Source organism: Strigops habroptila, chromosome 8, assembly GCF_004027225.2.
Source record: "Strigops habroptila isolate Jane chromosome 8, bStrHab1.2.pri, whole genome shotgun sequence".
In the NCBI taxonomy this organism is placed as follows: Eukaryota; Metazoa; Chordata; class Aves; order Psittaciformes; family Psittacidae; genus Strigops; species Strigops habroptila.
This window is the reverse complement of record NC_044284.2, coordinates 43,781,047-43,805,206: the sequence shown is the minus strand read 5'-3', so window position 1 is coordinate 43,805,206 and position 24,160 is coordinate 43,781,047. Positions and strand designations below refer to the sequence as shown.

Here is a 24,160-nt window from a genome sequence, read left to right as displayed (position 1 = left end):
AGAGAGGCCATCCCATAGTTTGCATTCAAAGTATGACGCATAAATGGGAGCCTTGAGACATGGGAAGGAGCGTTTGTAAAGCTAACCAGAGAATCCTGTTCTCCCTCCTGAGAGGAGGTGTAGGTGTGGGAGTCAGAACCCGGGAGCCAGAGGGAAGTCTGGTTAAAATCTGTAGTGAAGTAACTGAGACCCTTCTCTCGTTAGTCATCAGACTGCATTTTTCCCCCTGCTCCATTGAAGCATCTTCCAATCAAAGCGAAGGGAGTGTTGGGTTGAGAAGGGGGAGAAGCAAAACTACTAGGAAATTCTTCCCCTCGCTTTTTAAATTAAAACCATCTGCTTCCTTCTGTGCATCTCCAGATGATATCACTGGGCCTGAATAGGAAACTCCCATGAAAATCAAACATCTGGAAGACTGGTTAAAACAGTCTATAAGGTGCATTTGAAGAGACTGTCCTATGAGCGTGCCCAAGCAAATATAGCACAGCAGATGAGGAAGTTTTTCCAACAGACCAGACATTTTCCAGAGGTCTTTTGAAAGCAAGAGAGAACCAAGTATTGGGAGGTAACTTCAGTTTACTTTTGTGGCAGAAGAGCCAAGAGTGCAGCTTTTGTGAGTCTTCTACTTTTACTTCATAGTGTTAGGTTGTTAGAGTGAATGCAGCTCTGTGGGTTTGTGGATACTTCAAATTTGGATAAATACCTTTGTTTTGTTTTTTGTCTCTTGTTTAGCTCCATGAGAGCCTGAGCTAAGGCAAATGCAGGCTGGAGACAAGAAGGAGGAGGGGAAAAAAAAAATGGGCTGAGCTCAAAAGTATTTGAGCTGGAAAGTAGCCCAGAGAGAGTAAAGGAGAAGCTTTAATTAGAAGCAGCTGCATAGCTGATGCAGCCCACAGGACATTTTCCCATTTCAAACTCTCTAGCTTTCAGTAATCGTGATTTGAATTAAGTTGTATGTGAAATTTGTTCTTAAAAGATTAAATTCCTGTTGAAGTAGGTTAAGAGACCTCATGTGCTTCCAGAAAGTGCCAGAACAAACTTCATCTTCCTGTTGCCGTTTGAGCGTTAGAGGGAAAACTAGGGAGAAACAGTGGCTTTTATTAGGAAAAGATTCGATTTCCTGTTCTGAGCATGTCATTTGGAGCTGACACAAGCTGCTACAATTTTAAGCTGCTCTGTAGACAAGTGGCTTTTTTTTTTTTTTTTTTTTTTTTTTCCCCTTTCCCTTCTCCTAAAGAAAACTTGAAAGAGTAGGTTGGGATGAGAGCAGAGCAGGGGTGGTGGGAAGCTGGAGTTGCTGTTGAGGATAATTATATCCTTTAAAGAAGTCTGGACTTAGACCCGCTTTTTCAGTGTTTGCCTCTAGTTTTTAGAGACACAATGTGGTACCCAACATGAATCAGGGGCAAATATTTGCAGTTTTGTCTACACCAACATTTAGAACTAAATTACTAGTATTTGTGCCTAGAAATGTTGATGACAGGAGACATGGTTGAAAATCTGGACTGTAGGTTTTTTGTTCCTTAACATTCAGAAAAGATTGCACTGGATTGCTGGAGGGGAAAATTGCATAACTGTGTGACCAAGCACTTCTCCAGGAGGAGAACAAAATGGTGGATACCTGACCTACCATCTTTCCACATGCAGGCATGTTCCCTCTGGTGTATTCTGTAAGGCTTTGTCCTTCCAAATATAAAGAGCTAAAGTTGAAAGAGCTTTTGCTGTTCCCTGTTGGAGTGCTCCCTCATGTTTTCCTGATTAGCCTCTGAAGATACCGGAACAAGCCTGGTCTTGGAGTGCTCTTCAACTTTGTACCAGAACATTTGGGTACAAAATGCTGGGCCATTTGTGGGTGATGGTTGTGCGTTTTGTCTTAGAGCACAGGTCTCATCTTTCCTTTTAAATCATACCAGCTATACTCTTAATCAGTGTTTAGGCTCCCTCCTGGCAGTTACCTAGGGGCAACAGTTAAATGTATCTTCCAGTATAGCTGAATGTTGCAGGGGGAGAGGAGTGTGTTTGGTGGTTCATTTGCTTGTGGACAACACATGAGATGTTCCTCTAGACTTTATAGTTTGTTTTACAGCCTTTCAATGAAAAAGCACTTTAGGACTTATCTTTTATGTGTGTTTTGGTTTATTTTGTATTTGTTGGAGTGGCAGATGATGTTGGAGGACCTCTTGTTTATCTGAAGAGGTGCCCTCGGTGGGGTTCTGTGAACTTCTGGTTTGTTGCTCACTTTTTCATGATAGAGAGTTCAAGTGCATGGCCTGTGCCAGCTGCTGTTAGTCTGGGGAGCTTGGTGTACTGCTGACAGTGAAGGCAGCTGAGCTGCCCAAAGCCCTCCATCACTGGGGGGGGTGAAACTAGAAGAAATACCTATTACAAAATCTTGTAAGCCTTCTGGGACTAAAGTTCAGATTGACTCTACACATTCATCAGCTGCATATAGATGTCCAGAAACATGATTTAGTTGTAGTTAGCCAGACAGTCTCTAAGCAGAGCTAGCCAGTGCTCCGTGTGCAGGCTTGAATGCCGTGGGAGTCGAGCAGTTCTCCGGCTTCTGGCACAGCTGTCTTTGCTGGGTGCCAGATTTCTATGTGATCGAGCTCCTACAAAGCTCTGCTGTAGCCTGCTGGTGTTTGGACTGATTTCTAACCCGTATCAAGGAGGGATTTGGGATATTAAACAAAGCGTATAGAACTGCCGTGGTTTAGGCCCAGAATACCCGAAGATTGCCTCTTATGTGACGTGGCAGCACCTCACGCTGACAGCCTTCAGCTGTTACAACGAGATGGCACAAGACATAGAGGACATTTTGCACATGGTACTGTCTCAGGATTTGCTTTCTGTAACTTTATTAATCCTGCCTTGCCCTGGAAAAACACTTTCATGTCTGTTCTTGGGTACGAAGTTGAAAGTATTAAGGTATGGTGAAAGGAGCCTAATTTGGGCGTGGGGAAAGGTAAATTACAATTATGCACATCTATTATATGACTTTCCTGCTTTACACATATGGCTAAAGCTAGTTAATAAATTTTAACATGAGAAAAAACAGTTGTGGTCATCTAGTAATGACCCCTTGCATAACTCGGATAATAACCTCTCTGAGTAGCTGTGTTTGAACTAGCGTGCATACACTTTCTGAGACAGCCAATCCTGGTGTTCTTTTAAACAAGCATGAGTGATGGAGAAATTCCACTGCGACCTTAAACGCATTGTTCCAGTTGCTTCGCTCCACTCATGAGAGACTGTGTATAAGTCTGTGCTTGAAGATAAAAATATCACCCTATTTCTATTTTGAATTTGTCTAGTTTGAACTTCTGATGCTCAGTTCTGTTATCCCTGTACCTTCTAGATTGGGAATTATTGTTAAATCAGAGTTTTTGTGGGTACTTGGAGCTTTTGATTAACTGTCTTCTTCCCTTTTCCCTTTGATGAATAGACTGAAACACCTGAGCTTTTCATTGTATCAAGAGTTCTCTATTAATCATTACTGCTCACTTTGAGTTCAGTAGAGCTCTTCCTTCATCAGGAGCAGACACCAGAACTGATGTAATGGTGTGGTAATGGTTGTGCCATGCAAAATATCAGATATAGCATAAACTCATTTACCTGCTACCTGATATTTGCTGTTTGTACATCTAAAGTATTCCTGGCCGAATTGTCATGCCAGGAATTCACATTCAGCTGACTGTTAGGAACCCACAGAGCAAATCTGACTTTCCTAGATCGGCCTCCTGTTCTGAGGACAGTGCTGTGTATGTTTTGTTTCTAGATGTATGACTTCACTATGCTAAAGTGCACTTTATGTGCTGGCTGCCTTGTTAAGCAGTTCGTGTTATTACTCTCTATCAAGAACTTGTCTTCAGTCTTACCTACGTGTTTGACCAGCATTGATGTTTTCAGTTGTTATTCGTTGCTAGAAGTGTTGAATAGCCTAGGAAAAAAGGCAGATCCTTGTAGTATTCTGTTTAAAACACAGCTTCATGATTGTTCTTTGATTTTTAAACTGAATTTTAAGGCCTATCCAGTTAGGTGTGAGAGTTTTTTGTTTGTTTGTTTTTCAATCTACCATACACTTTACAGTGCTTAAGTAAAAGGCAGTCTTTTTACTGTTATGTTCCTGTCTGGGGGCTAAGTAGAGACTTGTGTATTTTTTGCGGTTGAAATCTCTTCCTTTTGGATTTGAGTAACTCACCAATTTAATAAGTGTATCTTCTTCTGGAACAAAGTGTATCTAACGTTCACCTCTGAATTTCTGCGATGAAATACATGTTCTCTCAGACTGTGTGTATTTTGGGTTACTTACCAGTTAAAGCATGCAGCTGTGCATAGAAAAAGTACAAGTGGACAGTCCTGTTTTGTGTGTTAGGTGTTATTTTTATCTAGCATATACTCTTGCAGCTTTCTGCTACCTGGAAGAAGAAAACAGAACTGTGGGATGACACAAAGGTGGGGTTTGCAGGCTTGCTTGTCTGGGTCCTGTATTGCTGGAAGTTAAATGGAAAATTTGTAGTACAAAGGCCATTTAAAAGATGGATTACAGCTGACAAGTGTAGTCAGACTGTATTGACATAAGTTTAGGTTAGAGAGAAATAACTGCAATTATTCTGCAATCGCAGATCTTTGTATAAAATATTGCCCTAGCTGTAGATAGTGTGTGTGTACTCGTTTTTCTGTGGGAGAGAGAGGAACAATGACCTTGTCGTTAGGGTGCTAGCCAGGGGCGTGGGAGACCTGACTTCAGTGCTTGCATTGCTAGCTGAGTGCAGACTTCTGCATGTCACAGTCCCAGAGGCACTTATCAACATGAGGATAACAGTATATTCCTGTCTCACGGGAGTGTTGTGGGGAAAGATCTGCTACAGATCCTCAGGCCCTCAGACACTGCATTTGTACAAGGTTTATAAATATTTTGGAAGATGGATAATACCTAGTGTTAATACCTATTATCTAAACTACTTTTCTTCTTAAAAAGGATGCTTATTAGAATGGGAGTGGGTGCAAGGAATTATTACTTGGCAGTTCTTTTAACACCTAGGCTTTTACTGAAGTTTGGAAGGGAAATGCAAGAATAAGGTTCTGCATGTGATGTAACTCTGACTGTATGCAGTATTTCTTCATTTTATAATGAGCTATTTCACAATTTGAACTTAAGTTTTCAGTGGTTTCATTTGGGACAATCCCAGAGAAAGGCCCTGTTGCACTTATGACGTTAGCATTTAGGTCTGTTGGCGTTACCATTAGTTATGGCAAATTCCAAGACTTTCGGGGGTCATGGAACTTCATTCCTGGTATCTTCCCAGGATGGCAAGGCTTCAGGTGAATGTGCTGTGAATAATTTCTTCTCTATTGCAGGTGTCGAGAAGGCTTTCTTGGAGACTACTGTCAGTACAGAAACCCCTGCGAAAGCAATACCTGTAAGAATGGGGGAACTTGTGAAACTACGTCTCTGATAGGAAAGGCTACCTGCAAATGTGCTCCGGGGTTCACAGGAGAGGATTGTCAGTATTCAGAATCGCACCTCTGCTACATGTCCCAGCCCTGCCTGAATGGAGGAACTTGTCATCCCCAGAGCCAGGAAACATATGAGTGTGTCTGTCCTCCAGGTTATACAGGTGAGGTTCTGTATTTGTACCTCCAGACTCTCTTCTTTAGAGAATTACTTTATCCTGGAATGTTCTGGGGCAGTCACAATACACTCAAATTTACTAGCTCCAGCACAGGAAATGAGAAAAAGTCTAAATGACTTCATGACCAAAAAAAGCAAAGGGGGAGAGGGGTTAGGGAATCAACCTCCCTACCCTTTACACGTAAGCAGAAAGACATTTACATCTTGTGTCATTGTCCACATGGGAAAACTGAGTGCAGAAGCTGCTCTGGGGTGGCTGTTAGGGTTTGAATTCAGAGTCTAGCTTCTAGACAAAGTGAAGTAAATTTGGCAGCAGAATCTTTCTATGGGAAAACTATAATTGGGTGCCTGAGGGGAAGCATGGAAACTCACTTTTTTCGTTCTTGAAGGGGACATAGCAGAGTGACTGTCAGTGTGTAGTATGATTTCAGGACATGGGTTATTTTTATAAATCACAACATTGTATATTTTGCTGCTACTTTGCAAATAAAATGACTGCGTACTGTAACCACAAATTGATTTTTTTTTTTGTTTCAAATATAACACTGTAAAATGTGGACATAAATTTTTCTCTAATAATTTTAGGATTTAGTACACCAATCACTTTGAGGCAGCATGAAGGAAATACTGTTTTCTGCAGAAATAACATTTTATTAATGCAGTGCTCTGTCTTAATTCTACAGGGAAGGATTGTCAGTGGATTGATGCCTGTACATCTCAACCTTGTGCCAATGGAAGTACATGTACTGTATCTGGAAATAAGTTCTCCTGCATCTGTCTGCCTGGCTACACGGGCCAGAAGTGTGAGATAGATGTGAATGAATGTACCACACCAGGCCTTTGTCAACATGGTGGGACCTGTGTCAATTTGCCTGGCTCATACAGATGCCAGTGCAAGCCAGGCTACACAGGGCATCGCTGTGAGAGCGTGTATGTGCCATGTTCCCCATCGCCCTGTATGAATGGAGGAACTTGTCATCAAACAAGTGACTTCGCTTTTGAGTGCAACTGTCTGCCAGGTAAATGATGATGCTTCAAAGTGCTTGGTTTTGTGGTTTTGTCGCTGCATTCATGGATGTATTTGTCCGAAAACTTCTCTTGGATTTTCTGTGTGATGTTCATGTAATGTAAGGTTCAAGGGAGAAATCTCAGCAAGGCAGGATGTTAATTTCTGAGCGTCAGGATTTGATAATGTGGAAGGCTAGGAAGAAAGGAAGAAGGCTAGAAATGACAGATTTCTTTAGAACCCTGTTAGAGGCGGAGAACAAATAGGTGTGAGAACTATGAGGTAGATGCAAGTTGCTTAAGGTGGTATCTCCTAATGCCCATTTGGAATGCAAATTTCCATGAACCTCTACGAATGCATAGTTTTGTGTCAGTAAAGGCCACAGTTAACTTCAGCGCTTGAATGAAGACGGATGTGTCTTTCTCCTTCTCAGTCTTTACCCCTAAAAAAAATACTAGGTTCTATTCTCTTCCTTTTCTCCTCCAGTTCCTCCAAATTTTGAGATATTATTTCCAACTCACCACACCCTTTCTGTCCTATAACATCACCAGATAAATGATGCTTGCTTGTTTTCTGATGCTGTTAGCTGCCCTGAGTTCACCCACAGCAGGGGTGATGGGCTTACTCAGGGTCATGGGCTGTATGGGGTTTGTGTGTCAAGCTGGCCTCCAGTCACCGAGCGACCCATCTCTATAAATGACCATATGTCACTTGATTGGGACCCTGGTGGTCTCATCCTGTCTTGCTTCTCCCCATCCACTTGCATATGGACCACAGGGCAGTACTAGTCGTCTTTGAGTATCAGGTTGGGGTTTTTTTGGCTGATTTTTTTTTTTTTTTTTTTTTTTTTTTTTTTTTAAACTGAGTAATTCAACTCCATGGGAAACTGCTTGTTTGGAAATGCTTTTGACTAGACTTCCTACTTAAGCGTATTGCAGTTTGGCACATGAGCACTTGGTGTGTGGTAATCTGGAAAAGTAAATTCTCTTCCCTTAAGCATTTCTCTGTTGTTATTTATGTGAAAGATGTAGCTGCCATATACTGTTTAGGATGAATGTAGAGAGACTGCATTCTCACGAGGATCATCTGGAGCAGCAGGTATGTGCAGAAAGAGCATTTAGAACTTGTGAAAAATACTCTCTTTTTGCAGACCTTTGTCTTGAAGTATTGGCTCAAATGACTTTGAATGTACATTGCCAACTTTAGCTAGTGCCTGCACAACTTTCTGGGTTTTCTGAGCAAGCACGTGGCTTTTGAAGAATTTGGGAAAGTTGATCTTAAAATAGAAGGATGTATCAACTTCATTTTTGTGTGAAAGCAACCATTTCTAGACGTGCTTGAGGAAACTGTGCTTAACCCTACAGGGTCTTTGAAAATGCTGTATCTTAACTAATGGTTGCTCTTGGGGAATTTATTGCTTTTCTGCTCTTCATCTTTTTAAAATGAAATGGCAAACTAAGTATCTCATGATTAACAGGCTTGATCAGAAATTTGGAAGTTTTTTAGTCAGATCTGTTTAGTGAGTTCAAGATCTCGTGCAGAAGCAGTGTGGTTGGGGGAAGAGGAGAAGATGACGAAGTTTGAAGGACCTGATCCTGTAAAGCTGATAAGACAGTTAGCTTTCGTGATGCTCTTACAGGAGCGCGAGACTGGGTAGGAGCACATTTTCCCTTAGACAAGCGTGTGGGCTGGCTAAGCTATGGTCAGGAAATGAAAATGAGATTGCTATAGTAACAGCTACACACCTACACTGCTCACACACATTTTGGATTATTAGCTGCTTTTTTGGACTTGTTACACAACATTTATAGTGGGGGTGGGTTAATGCTGCTTTGAGAGCCTTCGCTTCTGTGTTTCCTGTATTTGTTTAAGTTGGCCATGTTGTTTTGATGGCTTGATTTTTCTTTTATTTATTTTTAAACAAGTAATTTGAAAAACAGCAAAAAAAGGGAGAGGTTGGAGAGGCCAAAATGCTTACATTAAACCCTTTGATAAAGGCAAGGCACACAGCCATTTCTTCCCTTTAGTGAAGCATGCAGAGCAAAATTTCTGAAATGTTAGAAAAGGTTTTGCCTGGGAAGGAAAGGTCAACAGAAAGAGAAGAAAAATGGTGATCTGTCACACCCAGGGAAGATGTGAAGGCATCCTGCTCATCTGGAAGAGAGTTCCAAGAGTATGGACTAAAAATTCCTCTTTAGACTCCCTCTCTGAATTGGAGCAATGCCGATGATACTGTGACTATAAATGGAATTGCTCTAGCCCTTCTTTCTGGACTGCCTTAAGATGTTGCCATCTCTCAGCATTATGGCCATAGAGGCAGGAGACAGTTACATCTTGAACTGCTGGAATGGTTTTTGCTAAGATTTTGCATCTTGTGATCTGTGAAACTGCTTTGAATAAACTGATTGTGCCCAAGCAGCAATTTAGGCATAATTAGGTTTCTCCTGGACTGGCCTTGAAATGGGTTCTTGTTTCTTGTAGATGTTTTCTTGGGTTTTGAGTGAATTTCATTTTTTGTAAATACAGATACATGATAATGAAAGCTTGAAAATGTAAAACCCCGCAACCTGGACTTACATGTCAGGGCAGCTTTTTCTACGCTAGGACAAGTGATTATGTAGAGTGTAGTCAAGCTGCTGTTTTAAATTCTCAGGTTCCCATTTCACTTGTGGATTTACACAAACAAATTTTGCATTAGGTAATTCATGAAGTCATGTGTGCTAGAAGTCAGTTTTTGGAGGCAAGTGTAAGTGAAGAGTTATATACTGTAAGTATTACATCTGTATGAAGGATAACTTCATATTTTCTATTTGTCTAGCATAATCATTTTTTTCTCTGGGCTTTGGTAATTTAGGTAAAAACAAGGTGGTACACAGGTGAGCATGTTAGGTCAATCATAACAGAGTCATAGTAAAAAAAAAAAAAAAACCAAAACCTTTTGTGAATGACTTAACCTGAAGCATTAGCAATTCCCTTAAATATAAGAATGAGCTTGTAGTTATAAATATTTGACAAAAAGGGAGTTCATTTGGCAACTAACCTTTTAATGGAATGTTAAACAAGTCAATAGAGGAAGTTCTTAGCTGGGAAAGTGATTATTCATTGTTATCCATCAAAATAATTACCCATTAACTAAGATAAGGACCCTAGGGAATTCCAAGGGCTTGTTCAGGAAACGATCTGTCAGGCTGGAGCAGGCTGTTTATGAGAGCTGGAACACTTCCTGGGAAGAGGAAGTAACCTCACGCCAGTTCGTAGCAGAGCGTTACACGGCACTGTGCAGTGAGCATCATGGATGGGGTCTAGCAGACATACTGAAATACTGAAATTCCTGTGGTGGAGAAGACTGCTTTCTGAGGTTTAGAGATGAGCTGCTTCCTGTGGGGTGTGAGGTTCTGCATGGCTGCAGTCTTGGGGTACCAGATGGTGCAGGTGCCCCTCTGCTCTGGGTGAGCTGGCTCTCCTACATGGAGTGGCCCATCTCACATTGGTTTCAAGAAGCTGAATCGTTGGAGTTGCACGCAGGCAACTGCTGTTGGGCACCTGGTATGCACAACCTTGCTTCTGTGTTGAAATAATATAGGTCAGTTTTAGTACTCTGAGATCTCTAATTTCTTGTCAGTTTGGCAATAACTTGACATTTTCATGAAGGTATAATTTCCTGTCCTCATAATTTATTGGTCCTGCAGAAAGGTGTAATTTATAGGTTGAAATAAGGCTAAGGATTAAGATTTAGAAGTAATTGGATTATCATGCTCTGGAATGGGTTGGAGATTTCGGATGACATAGGAGTAAAGATATCGGCTTGTATCAGTCTGTGCACTAGCAGAGGAACAACATGCTGTTAGCAGTGGGAACGCTTTTCCCCTTGAGGTTCTCATTCCTTAGTTTGATGTGCTTGGAGATATGGAGCAAAAGTCAGGATATGTATTGCAAACTGTTCTCTTGGAAGGAGAAAGCAAAGGACAACATGCGAGTCCCAGCACAGGAGGGAACAGGAAACGGCATCAGGTGTCCAAATACTTCAAAACAGTGAACTCTGGCTTTGTGGAAGAATCAGGTTATGTAACTGCAAAATCATTCTGGGACCCAGCTTCAGAAAAGCCTTCAGCAGCTTCATGCTTGTTGTGCTCAAATGTAGGTGCATTGGCCCAAACAACTGTGACTAAAGGACTGATTTTTAAAAATGAGAGCTAAACTTCACTAGGACAGTTCAATTTACAAATTAAGCAGATTGCAGTATTGTGGTGTAAGTAGGACTTGAAGAGGACACAAAAATCATGCCTTTACAGCTTTTATATGTTCTGAAGCTACACCAGAGTCGTTCTTCAGAGTAAGAGAAGTTTAAAGGAAGACTGGGAGTTGGGAAGTTACCAAAAATGAAACGTGTGTTTTCTTCAGCTGTGCACTCAAAATAGTGTCATCTTCACCATTTCAACCCTTCCTGATTCTCTTTCCCTTGGAGGTGTCTTTTGACTGAGCACACTTGGCTGTGGGTCATTTCTCCTCAACCTTTTACTATGTTGCCTATTATTTGGGGGTTTTTTTGTAGCTCTTTTTTTTTTTGTTTCTAGTCTACTGTCACTAATGTTATCCTCCAGCTTTTAGTGTGGGATTAATGGTTTTCTACATCTGCACGGGATGCTTGATGATCAGCTCTTAAATGATAGTATAGCTGGTTAAAACGTGAAAATGTGCAGTGGCTTGCTGAGGTTTTAGTATTGGGGTGACTTCCGTGTTTTATTATTTATTATTGTTGGGCTGCTCCAAATTTGTGTGCAATACAGTAAGATAGTTTTAAATAAATGCCTGCTGTCAGGAATTTGTTTACTAGAATGTAGGGTAGGTCTTCATATTGTCTGAGATGAAAGGATAAGAACACAAACCTTTTGTGTTTGTGGTTCTGGGTGTATTTCCATGCTGATCACATTGGTGATGTGAGTACCATCTGTGGTGAGTGGGATGTCTCTTCTCAAGCTGAGAAGCAAGCCGATAGGACACCTCTGTGTTTTACAGCTGAGCTTTTAGTCGTGCATGGTAGCTTTATACAGTTTTAAACATAGTGGTCTAATACTGATTGTGTTCCTTGGTAGTTGATCCTCAACAGCTTTTGCCAGGAAGGTACTGTCGTGATGATTAGGGCTCAGGTTAACCTTGTTACATTTCTTCTTCATTTTAACCTTCCCTACTCCCATGACATTTGCAGGATCTTGGGTGAAGGTGCAAGGGGCTTTGAAGGGAGAGGGTGCTGGTGCAAGATGCTAATGCACTTGATAAAACTTGGCAACAGCACTCTACTGGCTCTTACCTGTAGTATTGGAGAAGTTTAAGAGGTGGGAATGCATATGAATCATCTCAAATCTCTTGAAAATAGTGGTAGTCTGGAGAAGCTGCGTCGGAGCTTTACAGTCTGCCTCATCTGCCACACAGCACGATCTGCGTTGGACCAGATGTTGCTTAGAAGGGTCTATGTGACTTGACACAGATGTTATGGAAGCGTTTGGCACAGGGCATCAAAAGTAGAGGGGTTAAAGCATAATTTTGGATGAGAGGACTGCGTCATGTTAATATTACATTCCAAACCAGTGAAGAGGCAGAGCTGATGTTTTAAATTAATGTGTGTGTTCTGGAATCATTTATTTCATCCACATTTGCATGCATCCACTTGTGCTTTGATAAATAGCACTCTCATCCAGCAGAAATGGCAGGTTTATTTAATGAAGCATGAAGCAAATCAGCAGGGGAAATTGAGGGGAAGATAGATTATTGATGATTCCCTTCCCTAGTGTCCCCACTTCTCCTTATTTGAAAGGAGAAGGAGATCTAGCCAAGGGTATTTTGCCACTGTGGCTACGTTCATTAGAAGCCTTGATTTTCATTGAGGAAGAATGTTTGGTTTCTTCTGCTTTTCAGTCAGGGCTTAGTGTATAAGTATCACTTGGGTGGTGGCTGATTTGTTGATTGACTGACTTGTCTAACACTGAAGAGGTCCAGATCAGGAATTTGGAAGCTCATTTTCAAAGCGTAGAAGATCTTTCTGTGACATAGCTAAGGTGTGTGAACTTTGCTGAGGTATTCATAAAGTGAATGCCAGGCACTTTTTTTGCCATGGGAAAAACTTGTCCTGGTTCATGCTCTAACTGCTGCATTGTGGGCAGTGATGAGCTTACCTCATAGTAAACTAAATGTCTTGGTCTTCACTTTGTTTGCTTTGAATGACAGTGCTCATTAGTCGCTTAAAAAAAAAACCAAACCCTTGTCGTCTTGGTTGTGAAAACCTATTAGGCCATCTATCCATGACAGTAGTGTTTTAAGTGTGTAATCTGACCTGCATGCTGTCAGCAGAGGCATTTAACGAAGTCTGTGGTCAGCATGCTACATTGAGGTTCACCATGATTAGGTTAACAGTGCAAGTGTTCAACAAAAAAAGGGGGGGAAGCTGTAAGAGAGGTGAATTTTCTTCAAAAGAGGCTGGAACCCCTTCTCAGTCTGCTGTGTTTCTGCTTTGTCCAGGTTTCGAGGGAAGCGTCTGCGGGCACAATGTTGATGACTGCCCAAATCACAACTGCCAAAATGGAGGTATATGCGTGGATGGTGTGAACACGTACAACTGCCGCTGCCCACCGCAATGGACAGGTACGTACTACAGAAAACAAATGCAGGACTTCTGGCCTTCAGCCAGTGTACAACTGGAGTTGCATACAACTGAAGGCTGCTCGCATCTGTGCCGCCTTCTGCAGTCTGGGGGGCAGATGTCAGTGGAACCCTTTAAAGAAAACTGCTTTTATCAAAGCTACCGCAATGGAGGGCAATTTCCCATTGCATCAGGCAGTATTACAGGCTTATGTGCGTGTGTGTTTGACAGACAGGTACCGTGGTTCGTGAGCTGCAGTGCAGTGCCTATATCAGAGCTGTGCTTCTTGTATGGATTGCTTTGTAAGAGGGTTATAGTTTTCCAAAAGAGCAAAGCATGGCTTTGCTATTACAGGGGTGTGCATATAGCTGTGCTTTGTTGATATGTTTGGGGGTATTTTTCACCTGGAATAATGATCCTCATGTAGATAATAGTAACGCTGCTGAGGAACAGGGCAAATCTGAAAGGAAACATAGGTGGGAGAAAGGGAAGAGAAGTGTATGTATGGGAAGCTTTATGTTTTTGCTATGGTTGTTTTCCTGCTGTGACTAATTTTTATCTAGAGTTCTCTGACTAGCACAGCTACTTTTGCTTCATAAATGAGTCTGCTTTACTCTGACTCTGTAGGGGAGAAAAGTGTGAATTTCAAGAAAGTGTTATGCATGATATAAAGAAGCAACTTACAGGAAATTCAGTGTCATATTTAGTCACAAAATGTCTCCATACCTCAAAAATAAACAAATACCTCCAGTTTTGGGGAGGGTGTTTTTGAGTCATACTAGGCATTCTTAGCTGGCACACTTTTTCAGTTGCATATAATTTTGCCCTTCTTTCAAAAATCGTAGGTAAAAAAAACCCAAAAAAACAGCCCTAAAACTGGAAAACTGAGGTATGAACTCAACTTTCATTTTTCCTTTCATAAAGTAGGTGGGAGTACTTGTTCTGGAACTAAGCTTGAACTGTCTTCTCAGGTTCCGAAGAAACTTTAGCACATTTTTCTCTGTATCTAGGAAATACTGTCTTTGAAACCTGAATATCTTGCAGTGAGTGGCACTACAAGTGTAGTTCAGACAAATACACTGTGAGGAGTTTGACTACTGGAGACAGAGGTTTTATGTTATTCTAGCTTTTTTCCTCAGTGAGCATCAGTTTCATTATAAACTGGTTGTCACTAACTGCAAAGGAGGCTGCCAGTTAAGAGCCCTCATTAACTTAAAAAAATTATATGTTCTTCAGCGAAGTTAAAACCACATAAGAGTGAAATTCACCACTGCTTGCTCTTTGAAGCTAGATGTAAATAGGAGAAAATGAATCCTCTCTGTAATGAGCAAGTACCCTTGCTTCTATGCTGCTTCTGTGTCTATATGCCTTTAAAGCCTGCAGAAAGTGAAACCTGCGAAAGAAAACAGGGCTTGGTTGTGGAGCCAACAGGTCTTCAGTGACCCCTGAAATCTTGCTCCATGCCACAGAAATTATAAACTGTCAGTAGTAAATTAATCTCAGGCTTATTCCTGAAGCATAGAGGATATGATGGATCATGAGCGTGTACCATGTATTTAATCTACAAGGGATTATTTTGCTTTGTAGAGGTATCATAAGCTTAGCTTGTCTTACAGGATTTGGGTGGATAGCCGCTGTCAGATAAGGATGAGTTCTGCAACTCACCTGGAAGAGACCTTGGTGGTAATAGGCTGTGATTCTGTTTGTTTTTGTGTTGGATTTTCTCTTTGATTAACCACTGAAGTTCTTTGCAATGCAGTTGTAGCAGTTCCCTCTCTGTAGCTCTTATGGACTCTGACTGATTAGCATTGGGAGAAATCGTTAGACCTGTGTTGTGGCATAGTCTTGTGCCGTTTTGTTCTGTGTGGACAGTCTCTTCAGAAAACCTTATGTGCATGAAGGATGCTTCTCTTCGGTGAAGACCTGGAAAGACAGCCAAGTCTTGTGTTCCCATGGCTTTCTAAAACAGTTTAATGGAATGGGCTTTCTGAGAATTTCCTTTGTTTATGGTGAAGTTAAGGTTATCATCACAGCAGCAGTTTTAGGTGATGGCTTCTCAAGGTCATTGATTTTTTTCTAGGCTTACGAATGAGGTAACTTTGGAACTACCCCTTGTTTCACTTTTTAGGAAACAGCAGCTTGGCTGTTTGTACAATGAGAGCTAGAGCCTTTGGGGAACTGAACTGTCTTGTTTGAAATGAACAGTGCTGGTTTCAGTGTTCCTGCTAAAACATGAGTAATTTCAGAAGTAGCTATGCATGTTCACACTGGCCAGTGTTTGACACATGTAGGGCAGTAGCTCTGTGCATCCACAGGGTGTATTATTTATAGCCATTCCAGTGCCTGTGCAGTGAAATGATATTGGCCAGCTTGCCTTTAAGAATTCATTTATTGTATCTGTAATATTTCACTTGCCCAATAAATGTGTGTGCGGTTGACATCTCATGATGCCCTGAAATCCTCTCCAGCTGCACAGTGAATGCAGCCATGTGGTGTGAGTGGAGAGATGTCTTGCAAGTCATTTGAATGCCTCTTGTTCTCGTGTCCTGCAGGTCATCCCAGCAGTGACTCTGCTCTGCCATCTCAGTAGCATTTTCTTAGGAGAAGCTTGTTTCTCTGAATAGAGTTCAGTCCCTTTTCTGCATCTTCAATTAGACACCAAGAAAGTGCAGGATAACAGTACACATCCAGCTTGGAGACATGAGGGGTGACACTGAGGCAGGGCACAAAATAGGGAGGATAGATGGGGAACTGCTAGAATAGTTTGGAGACAGACATGACTTTTTTCAAGGTGAAACTGCAGCTGATGCTGACAGGAGTAACCTATAATAAAAAAATGAGTTACTCAGCAATAAGGAAATGTTGTGTAAATGCAGGCCCGTCCTTTGCACAAACATGGTTATAGCATTATAAATCATCTCTAAGGTAAGTGAAGAGCGAAGAGCTGAGCAAACAACTCTTTCCAAGTCTCTCCTGATAAATGCTTATAGCACGACAGTGTCAAACTGTGAGAGCAAATACTTCAGGAAATCAAAAGTTTCCAGTGAGACCTTGAGGTTAGAGGACGTTGTGTGCTGCTTGGGAAAAAAAAAAAGGCCCAAATGCACATGTTTCTAAGTAAACATCAGCCAAAAATGAAAGGATGTTAAATTTTCTAAAAATAGTTAACAATGTAGATGTGCTGCCTTCATAACATTTCTACAGTCTCTTCTTTGAGCTACTTACTTGTCAGATAATCTTGGAGAAGTTTAAATTGGTCTGTTTGCAGTTTCAGTCTTTATTTGATCTTTGTGCTGTGGGTGATGATCTAGCATGTTTGTTAATATAGTTTGTGCTTCATGGTATAGAAAAACCAGTCCCATTCCTTGCTAGAAAAATCAAGAGACTACTGCATCCGATGAAGAATAGTTTTGTGTAAAGTAATATCAAAGCATCCTTTACTGAAACAGAATCTGTCCCAATTCCTTTTGGTAACCACCTGCCTCTTGGAATTCCCTGACAGGTGGTGGGCTGGACTACAGAACTATGCATTTTAAAAAAACCCATACTTTTTCTGCTTGCCACTAGAATCCAGCTTTGGAGACACTGTTTGCTTTCGGTCGGATTTCCTGAACTCAGGCAGAGCTCACTGCTCCTTTCTTGTTGAAACACTTGCCTTCTCTTTCTCATTTTGCTGATTTTTCCGGAAAGATAAAATCTTGCCTTTCAGTAACAATGATGAGAAATTCCTGCTGTCACTAATGTTATTGCCACCTTCCAAGTTCTCTTATTTCATATGGTTATAGTGATTGTCAACCTCATAAACTTGTAACGGCAAGATGATCTTGGATGTGTTTTGGTGAAACTGCCCCAGATCTTTCCTGTTGCTGAGTGTTAACTGATTGTTTGTTTGTTTGTTTAAGGATGATTTTATCTTGTCCCAGGCTAAATCCTTTGTCAGAATGATTGTGCGTTGGGTCCTTTCAAGGCATGATATTGCAGCTTTGTAACAAAGCTCACCTCTTCTTGGAAATAGGTCAGGATGCTTTTGTGAAAGGCTCAAGTCTGTTCTTCTCTGCATGGCAGGTCAGAGAATTTGGTGTGTTTTAAGTGTGATTTGAGTCAAAATTAACTAAAAATCCTTGCTAATGACTGTGCCATTGTGAAGGCTCTAATTCATGCTGCTGTTCTGCAGTGGTTAAACCAGCCTGATGGGCTCCCTGCAGTCTGAGGAAGAAGGTATCTTTGCCTTCTCTCACTGTTCCCAGCCACTGTCCCCCTTCCCCTAAGCTGGCTCTGGTATTTGTTGGAGCATGTCACTTTAACTCATTTAATCTAGTAAAAAATTCCTGTCCAGCTGCTTTTTATTTTTTTGTGTGTGGGATCAGGAATTAAAATTTACAGAGCAGTCTCATGGGTGAGCGGATGCAGAGGAAGCGATGGCAGTCCACGGCTGCAGAGTCATGTGGAAGTTTAAGGTGTCCTTCCACAGGTCACGGTGAAACCATCTGAGAATTTCAAGGCTGCTCAATCATTCCAGACTACAATTCATATAAAGAAACAAGGCTTTGTTTAAAATGCACTTGTTCACTCTGTTGACCTAACATATGCAGCTTTGTGTCAAGAAAAGTGACTTGAGAATTTGGGTACTAAAGTGATTCATAATATAAAATGCTGTAAATGCTTTTGTTTTTCTTGGCTGAGAAAGACTCCTACTTCACTCCTAAACACTGTCGAAAGCTTGCAGTGTTTAGAGGATCATTGTCAGTCTGTTTGGCCCAAATCAGGAGTGGCACACAGCAGAGATTAAGATTTGTATCCTCCATTGAGTTAAATCCTTTGCATGGTTTGCTCCTGGAGTGCTGCATCAGGAGTTGTGGGATGAGTCTCTGGGTTTGGGGAACGCACTGTCCACACTCAAGTGGGTTTTGGAAGACCTACATTACAGTGCTTCAGTTGCAGGTTTGGCTTACTTGCCTCCTTTCATTATTTCTACCCCTGTGGCTGGGAAGGCAAGACTCCCATGGCACTTGTATTTATTTAGGCTTTGGTTTCCCCTGAAAAGGGGGCTCCAGTGAACTGTATAATTTAAAATCTAGGCGACCTTTGTCTCAAGGGAAGCACAGTGTGCTAACAGCTGACTCCACCAAATAACTCCAGCATCGGGAGCTAGCTTAAGAAGCAAATGTTTGTCTTGAGTAGAAAAGCTCTTCAGGCAGCAAGGCCATGCTTTTTAATTAAAATAGCTGTTAGCTTGGTCATATGCTCTTAAACACTAGCACAAGGGTTACTTTTCCTGCAGAGCTTTAGGCAGGAATTTTCAAAGGGTGGAGTTAAGAGTTCGATTTGTATTTAATTAGAGTAATATTTGCTCCCTACCTTGGTTTTCTTTCAAAATCCCTGCCTTAAACTCTGGGCAAATGTGACCCTTCTTTGCTAAGAAGGAAGGATAAACATCAAAAGGCTAACTTTTAACATTGTAATGTAAGATTGTATGCTCTGGTATTTTGTTTTTTAAAACTTTCTTTGCCAAATACCACTTTCCTCAGCTTCTATATCACCAAGTATACAGTAATAAGCCATTTTAACTTAGTGTTCAAAAAAATACTGCCTTGCCGAAATACTTCAGAGGCTTGAAATGTAGAGAAACTGACACTAGATGACATGGACCATAAATGTTGAACATGCCAGTCTCCTAAATGAGAGGAATATACATCCTGTTATTTTCTGTAGAGTATTGATTATTACCTACCAGAGCATACTGTCAGGGTTGCACTCTGGTTCTGGTTCTTGGCACATACAAAATGTGCCAAGAGCAGTCTTTACCTTTGTATTAGCACAAGGAGGCTGGGTCAGACTCCCATAAGAAGTGCAGTCATCTTTCCCAGTTGTGTAGCAATGGTAGGCTTTCTGGTGCCTTTCCAGACTTTACTAAAAAGCATAGTAGACTCTTTGGTACTGGCTGAGATCCATCTACACCAAACTTGGCAAATGATTTGCTGGTGATTTGCTGTCACTACATACAGTAGTATCTCCAAGAGACAGTTCTCTGAAAGAGGCCAAAAGGGATTATGACTCTTTTTCTTCCTTCATGTTTGAACTGGCAGATACAAAGGGAGCAGGGAGCATGTGGCAGCCTCTGGAGCTGGCAGCTCTAAGCTTGAATGTACAAATTATTTGAAGCATTGGACATAAACTTTATCCTGGATGTTGTTTGTTTCTTTTGTGATACTTGATTCCAGCATTGTGCAGAGCATATATTTCAGTGGCATTAAAAGTTACACCATTAGTCAGTACCTTTATACCCAGTATGGCTTCTGGAACGCCTGCCACAACCTCCCACTTGTTTTGTGCTGCTTTCCATTTCCCATCAGCAAGCCTTGGATAGGAGGTAGCTGTAATAAAACACCTGAGGTGTTAATAGCTGAACCCGATCTGATGACAGAATGACAACATCCAATTTAGACTATGCTCCTGCCTTTTCCCTTGTGCCTTTGGTGACTTTCCAGACTGGGAAATACTCTTTGCGATCAAATGTGCCAAATAATCTCTTGTGAAGTTGTCTTTAAGTTTTCAGTACATCTTGCATGTGTTTGGCACTAAAACAAAATAGGCTAGACCACTCTGGTGAGGCTGGGTTGGTGGATGTGTGCTGTAAGACCAGGCTAATAGATAACAGTTGTTTTATCTGCAGCGAACTTGTTTCTGGCAGTTTCTGTCCCTTTTCTTGTACTTAGAATGAGGTGATTTGTCTTTGGATAATTACTAAAGATGTGCTGCTGAGATAGCTTGAGAATATGAAGCTTTTTTTGTAAGATTTGGCTCCAGCTATTACAGTTTTGCCTTGCAGACCTTTTCACTTGTTAGGTATTTCTCTGATTCACTGGATTTTCCAGATGAGGTAAAGAGAAGGGCAAAATAGAGAGTAGCTTGGTGATGGGTATTTCCTTTTGGTTATTTCTCTATCCTGCTGCTGTCCCCAGTCATTTCACTTACCACCACCATATTAAAGCAGTCTGTTGTTAGTGCATCACTAATAATTTTTAATGAATTTTGTTCTGTTCACTTGTATTACTGCCTCTGAAGAGCTCTATCAGAACTGCCTGCGCTAGCCAGTGGTTTGTGGGGAGTGATTTAGGGCAGTATTTAATGGATCAGGGCATGTGTAAGTCTCTTAAAGCCCAGAGTTTTGTATTTGGGGGTTGTAAAATCCCTTGTAAAAGCCCATTAGTTCCACTATATGCTTCCCAGTGCGGTTATGAAATTAAACTCTTTTCTCCTCCATATTAGCCTAAAATAAACACAGATGTTTACTCTTCTCACTACAACGGAAGCTTCATTTTCAATTGTTCAATTTCTATATTAAGCTCTTAGATTTTATGATATCTTGGATGGCATTTGACGTTGCCCAAGATACAATAGATCTATTAAAGCCAAAAATCCAACACCTGAGGTTTGAGAATGGCTGCTTACTGCTTTGCTGCGCTGTAGTCCTATATTTCAAGCAGCAGTAAGATGCTGTGCGATTCTGGGGAAGGAGCAATTTTTTGAGAGCTGTCATGGCTCTCACTTCAGTTAGAGAACTCCTGCAAAGGAAAAAATATTTGGCTTCAGTCCTATTTTCAGGGGAAACTACTGTAATACTTAAGCAAGGAAAACCTTTACTAAACACACATGCAACTGGGGTCGCTTTTTGCAGATGTAAACAGTGTAGTCCATTGAATTCTATGTGTGCCTGAAGCCATCCTTGGAGCTGTAAGCTGTGTTCGTATTCATTGGATTGCTTGCAGGGAGCTGTGGAGATGGCTTTGTCGGAGGGTTTGGAATTTGGATATGATCTGGACATCACACTTGATCCCTTTCAGTATTATCTGTTTATTGCTCTGGATGTTCTTCTCTGTATAAAGGTTTTGCCTCTTTTAGAGAAGTTTAGATTTCTTTGCTTTGAGATACCTTGTGTCGATAAAGCAAGTTATGTAAATGATCAAATATTTTTCTTTTGTATATGTCCCTGTAATATCTGTTTCTTCCTTTATCCTCCCTGCAATAATCGTTGTATTATACTTTTTATCATCTATCTTTCTCTCTTTGTGGGTACAATTGCTTTGTAAGTCTCTTACAGAATTCTTCTCTCCATCAGTCTGCGGGACTCTGAACTCTACCCCTTTTCAGTGTTTTTATTCAAATGTGGTGGCTTCAATACTGCAAAATGTATTCTAGACTGAGGCTATGCCATTGCTATTGCTCAACAACTGTTTGCATTGGTTATTCTTCCTTGTAGTCAAATGTCTTGTCAGCAATGTTTAATTTGTTGATTAAAGCTGTGATTGAGCAGAGGTTCCCACTGAACTCTTCCAGGGAAGCTGAAGTGTTTCCTCAAGGAGTGCCTAACCTAAACCTTCTGCAACAAGTCTACTTTTGTATTTTATTTGGCATTTGTGCATCAAGCCTTGTCTGCTGTTGCACTACCCAGCCATCTTGCTTGGTTGAGTGAGTTTGTAATTCCCTGGATTTCCCTTGGATAATATAAGTGTTATTTTGTTAAAGATACCACTGCCTACTGTTCATCTCCTTCCAGGCCATTAATTAAATGTTTCGGTGCCTGTATGTATTCATAAATTGTAACTTTTTTTTTTTTTAAGGGCATATGGCTGATTCTGTGAGTTAGAGATCAATTGAATGTTTTTACATTCACATTGTGAATACACAATTCAAAACCATAGGAGCTAAAGTAGTTTTTGTAACCACCATTTTACTAGAAGGCCATATAGCTCCATGCGATCTTTGCTTTACTTTTCCACTTGCTGAGGAGACTCACACAGCAGCTTGAGGAAACAGAGCTTTGACCTGACTGACCAACATGCGTTGGGTTATGCTGTCAATGCAGATGTTTTCCTTGTGTTAGGAGAAAGAACTGGACAGAGAAATGTCTTTCCCCAGTCAGATGCAGTCTGCCAGCTGGCATCCTGAATGTACACACGGGTGGTTAGGGAGGGGAAGAAACTGCATGGCCCCTTGCAGTGTGTCATTGCTAACCTTCTGCCACAAGTAGATTTGTTCATTTGTACAAATACTGTTTCTTATCTCTTAGCCTGTTCTTGAGTCTTGATAAGATGCTGTTCACCTTCTCACCTAGTAGTCCTTTGAAACTTGGAGGAAAAAATGTAAACAGTTCTAATGAGCCATGCTTTCTTCAGCTATACTGATGGTATTCAAAAAACATACAACAATCTTTGGAATACTTTGTGAATTATAGTACTCTTTCAGAGAGTTTCTGTCTAGATCTGGTTTATAGATTCCTAGATAACCCCTGCAAGAGAGCTAGTCAGCTCTTCCCTGTATACTCCAGCACTAGTATGGGATAAATGACAAACTTCTGGTGAGGTACTGGGAGAATGGAGGCATAAGAACCTCTGGTAACCTGAGCTCCTCTTACAGTGAGTCTCCTAAGACCTTTAGGACCAGTTTGTGATTCTCACTGAGATATCTTTCTTGTCCAGCATCACTAAACTTTTAAGATATTCTCACTTCCAGTTCAGTCCGAGCCCAATGCTGTTGTGGTTTTGAGAGAAATGGACATTGCTGTCTCCTCCCAGCTCAGTTTTCAAGGAACCAATTCTTTTTCAAGGCTCAGGAAGGTATTTGTATCCTTTGTCCTACTAAATGTTTTTAGTGCTTAAACTTAGTGTGAGATCTCTCAGGGACTTTAGCCTCTGATACTCCAGCTGTGCATCAGCAGTCTTTCCTGCTGGACAGCTGTTAAGAGGCCAAGAAGAGTTTCTCCTTTATGGAAAGGCTGCTCTGCTAAAGATGAAGACCTCTGAACTGACTGAAGGTCCTGTGTTCAGCTGCAGGATCAGTGCTGTTGGAATTGGGGTTTATGCAAAACCTCTGTAGTTCAGCAGGATCAGCTTTTGGAGGTGTCTGTTGCTGCTTCCCAGGGTGACTGTTTTGGTTTCTTATTTGCTCAAGCTAATGCTCTACTTTTTCAGTGTAGGATTCTACTCATTTTATGTGCTATCTGCCTTACCTGTATAAATCAGGCTTTATTTTCTTTTTAACATAAGGACCTGTAGGAGAAGGGGCTGGCTGTTTCTCATCAATGAAATCTGGTACAACTACTTGAGGGGCCTTAGAATCAAAGAATCAACTAGGTTGGAAAAGACCTTAAAGGCCATCAAGTCCAACCATTACCCCAGGACTGCCATCACTAAACCATATCGCTGAGGGCCTCATCTATATGTTTTTTGAACACTTCCAGGGTGATTCCACCACTTCCCTTGAACCACTGCATCCTCTGCCTAAAGAGAAGCTCCTGGAGTTCCTGTCCAGTTCCTGCTGGTCTGAAAATGGGAGCAATCAAAGCAGCGAACATGTCTGTCTTACTCCAAATGGCTTTTTTGAGGGGAAATATGCAGGAAGTAACTTAGTTTCATAGTGGGCAAAAAGAGCTAAAAGTCAAAGGCTGTTCCCCTTTTCTACTTCTAGTTTTCAATTTTGAAATAGCACATGGACTAGCTGTTTACTTTGTACAAGGTCACTTAGAACCTGAGTCGGCATTTTGCTGATTTCCCAGGCTCTGCAAATATCAAGGTCAGGTTAGGCTTTTATTAGCTTCTTAGAGTAATTTGTGTTTCCTTTTTTTGTTGTCTTTTGTATGTATGTTTCTACATTTCCATTAAAATACTGTACAGGTAGTGTATTTGTGCTTGCTTTGACTAGCTCACCCTATATTTACTATGTTTCTTTCAGAAATTTAATTGAAACTAGCAAGAGCACAAGAAATACAGAATCTTTCAGCTAAATGAATTAACATATAGCTAAAGAAGCTGTGGCATTCAAAATGACTGGGGTTCTGGAGATGTGTATTAGAATGTACAATTCATAATGGAGTTTGCACTTGGAA

At 41.1% G+C, this 24,160-nt stretch overlaps 1 protein-coding gene across 2 annotated transcripts in view; it reads left to right on the top strand.

The window, feature by feature from the left end:
• The window catches only part of NOTCH2 (notch receptor 2), an 86,785-nt gene that overhangs the window by 15,164 nt on the left and 47,461 nt on the right, over nucleotides 1–24,160 (top strand). For both annotated transcript variants that reach the window (XR_003992611.1, XM_030494643.1), the window contains exons 3-5: nucleotides 5,362–5,621; nucleotides 6,319–6,654; nucleotides 13,155–13,277. Coding sequence is in view for 1 of the 2 variants with exons in the window: in XM_030494643.1 (XP_030350503.1) it covers nucleotides 5,362–5,621; nucleotides 6,319–6,654; nucleotides 13,155–13,277 (719 nt within the window). In the remaining variant the exon portion in view is untranslated. The remainder of the gene's footprint in view (nucleotides 1–5,361; nucleotides 5,622–6,318; nucleotides 6,655–13,154; nucleotides 13,278–24,160) is intronic.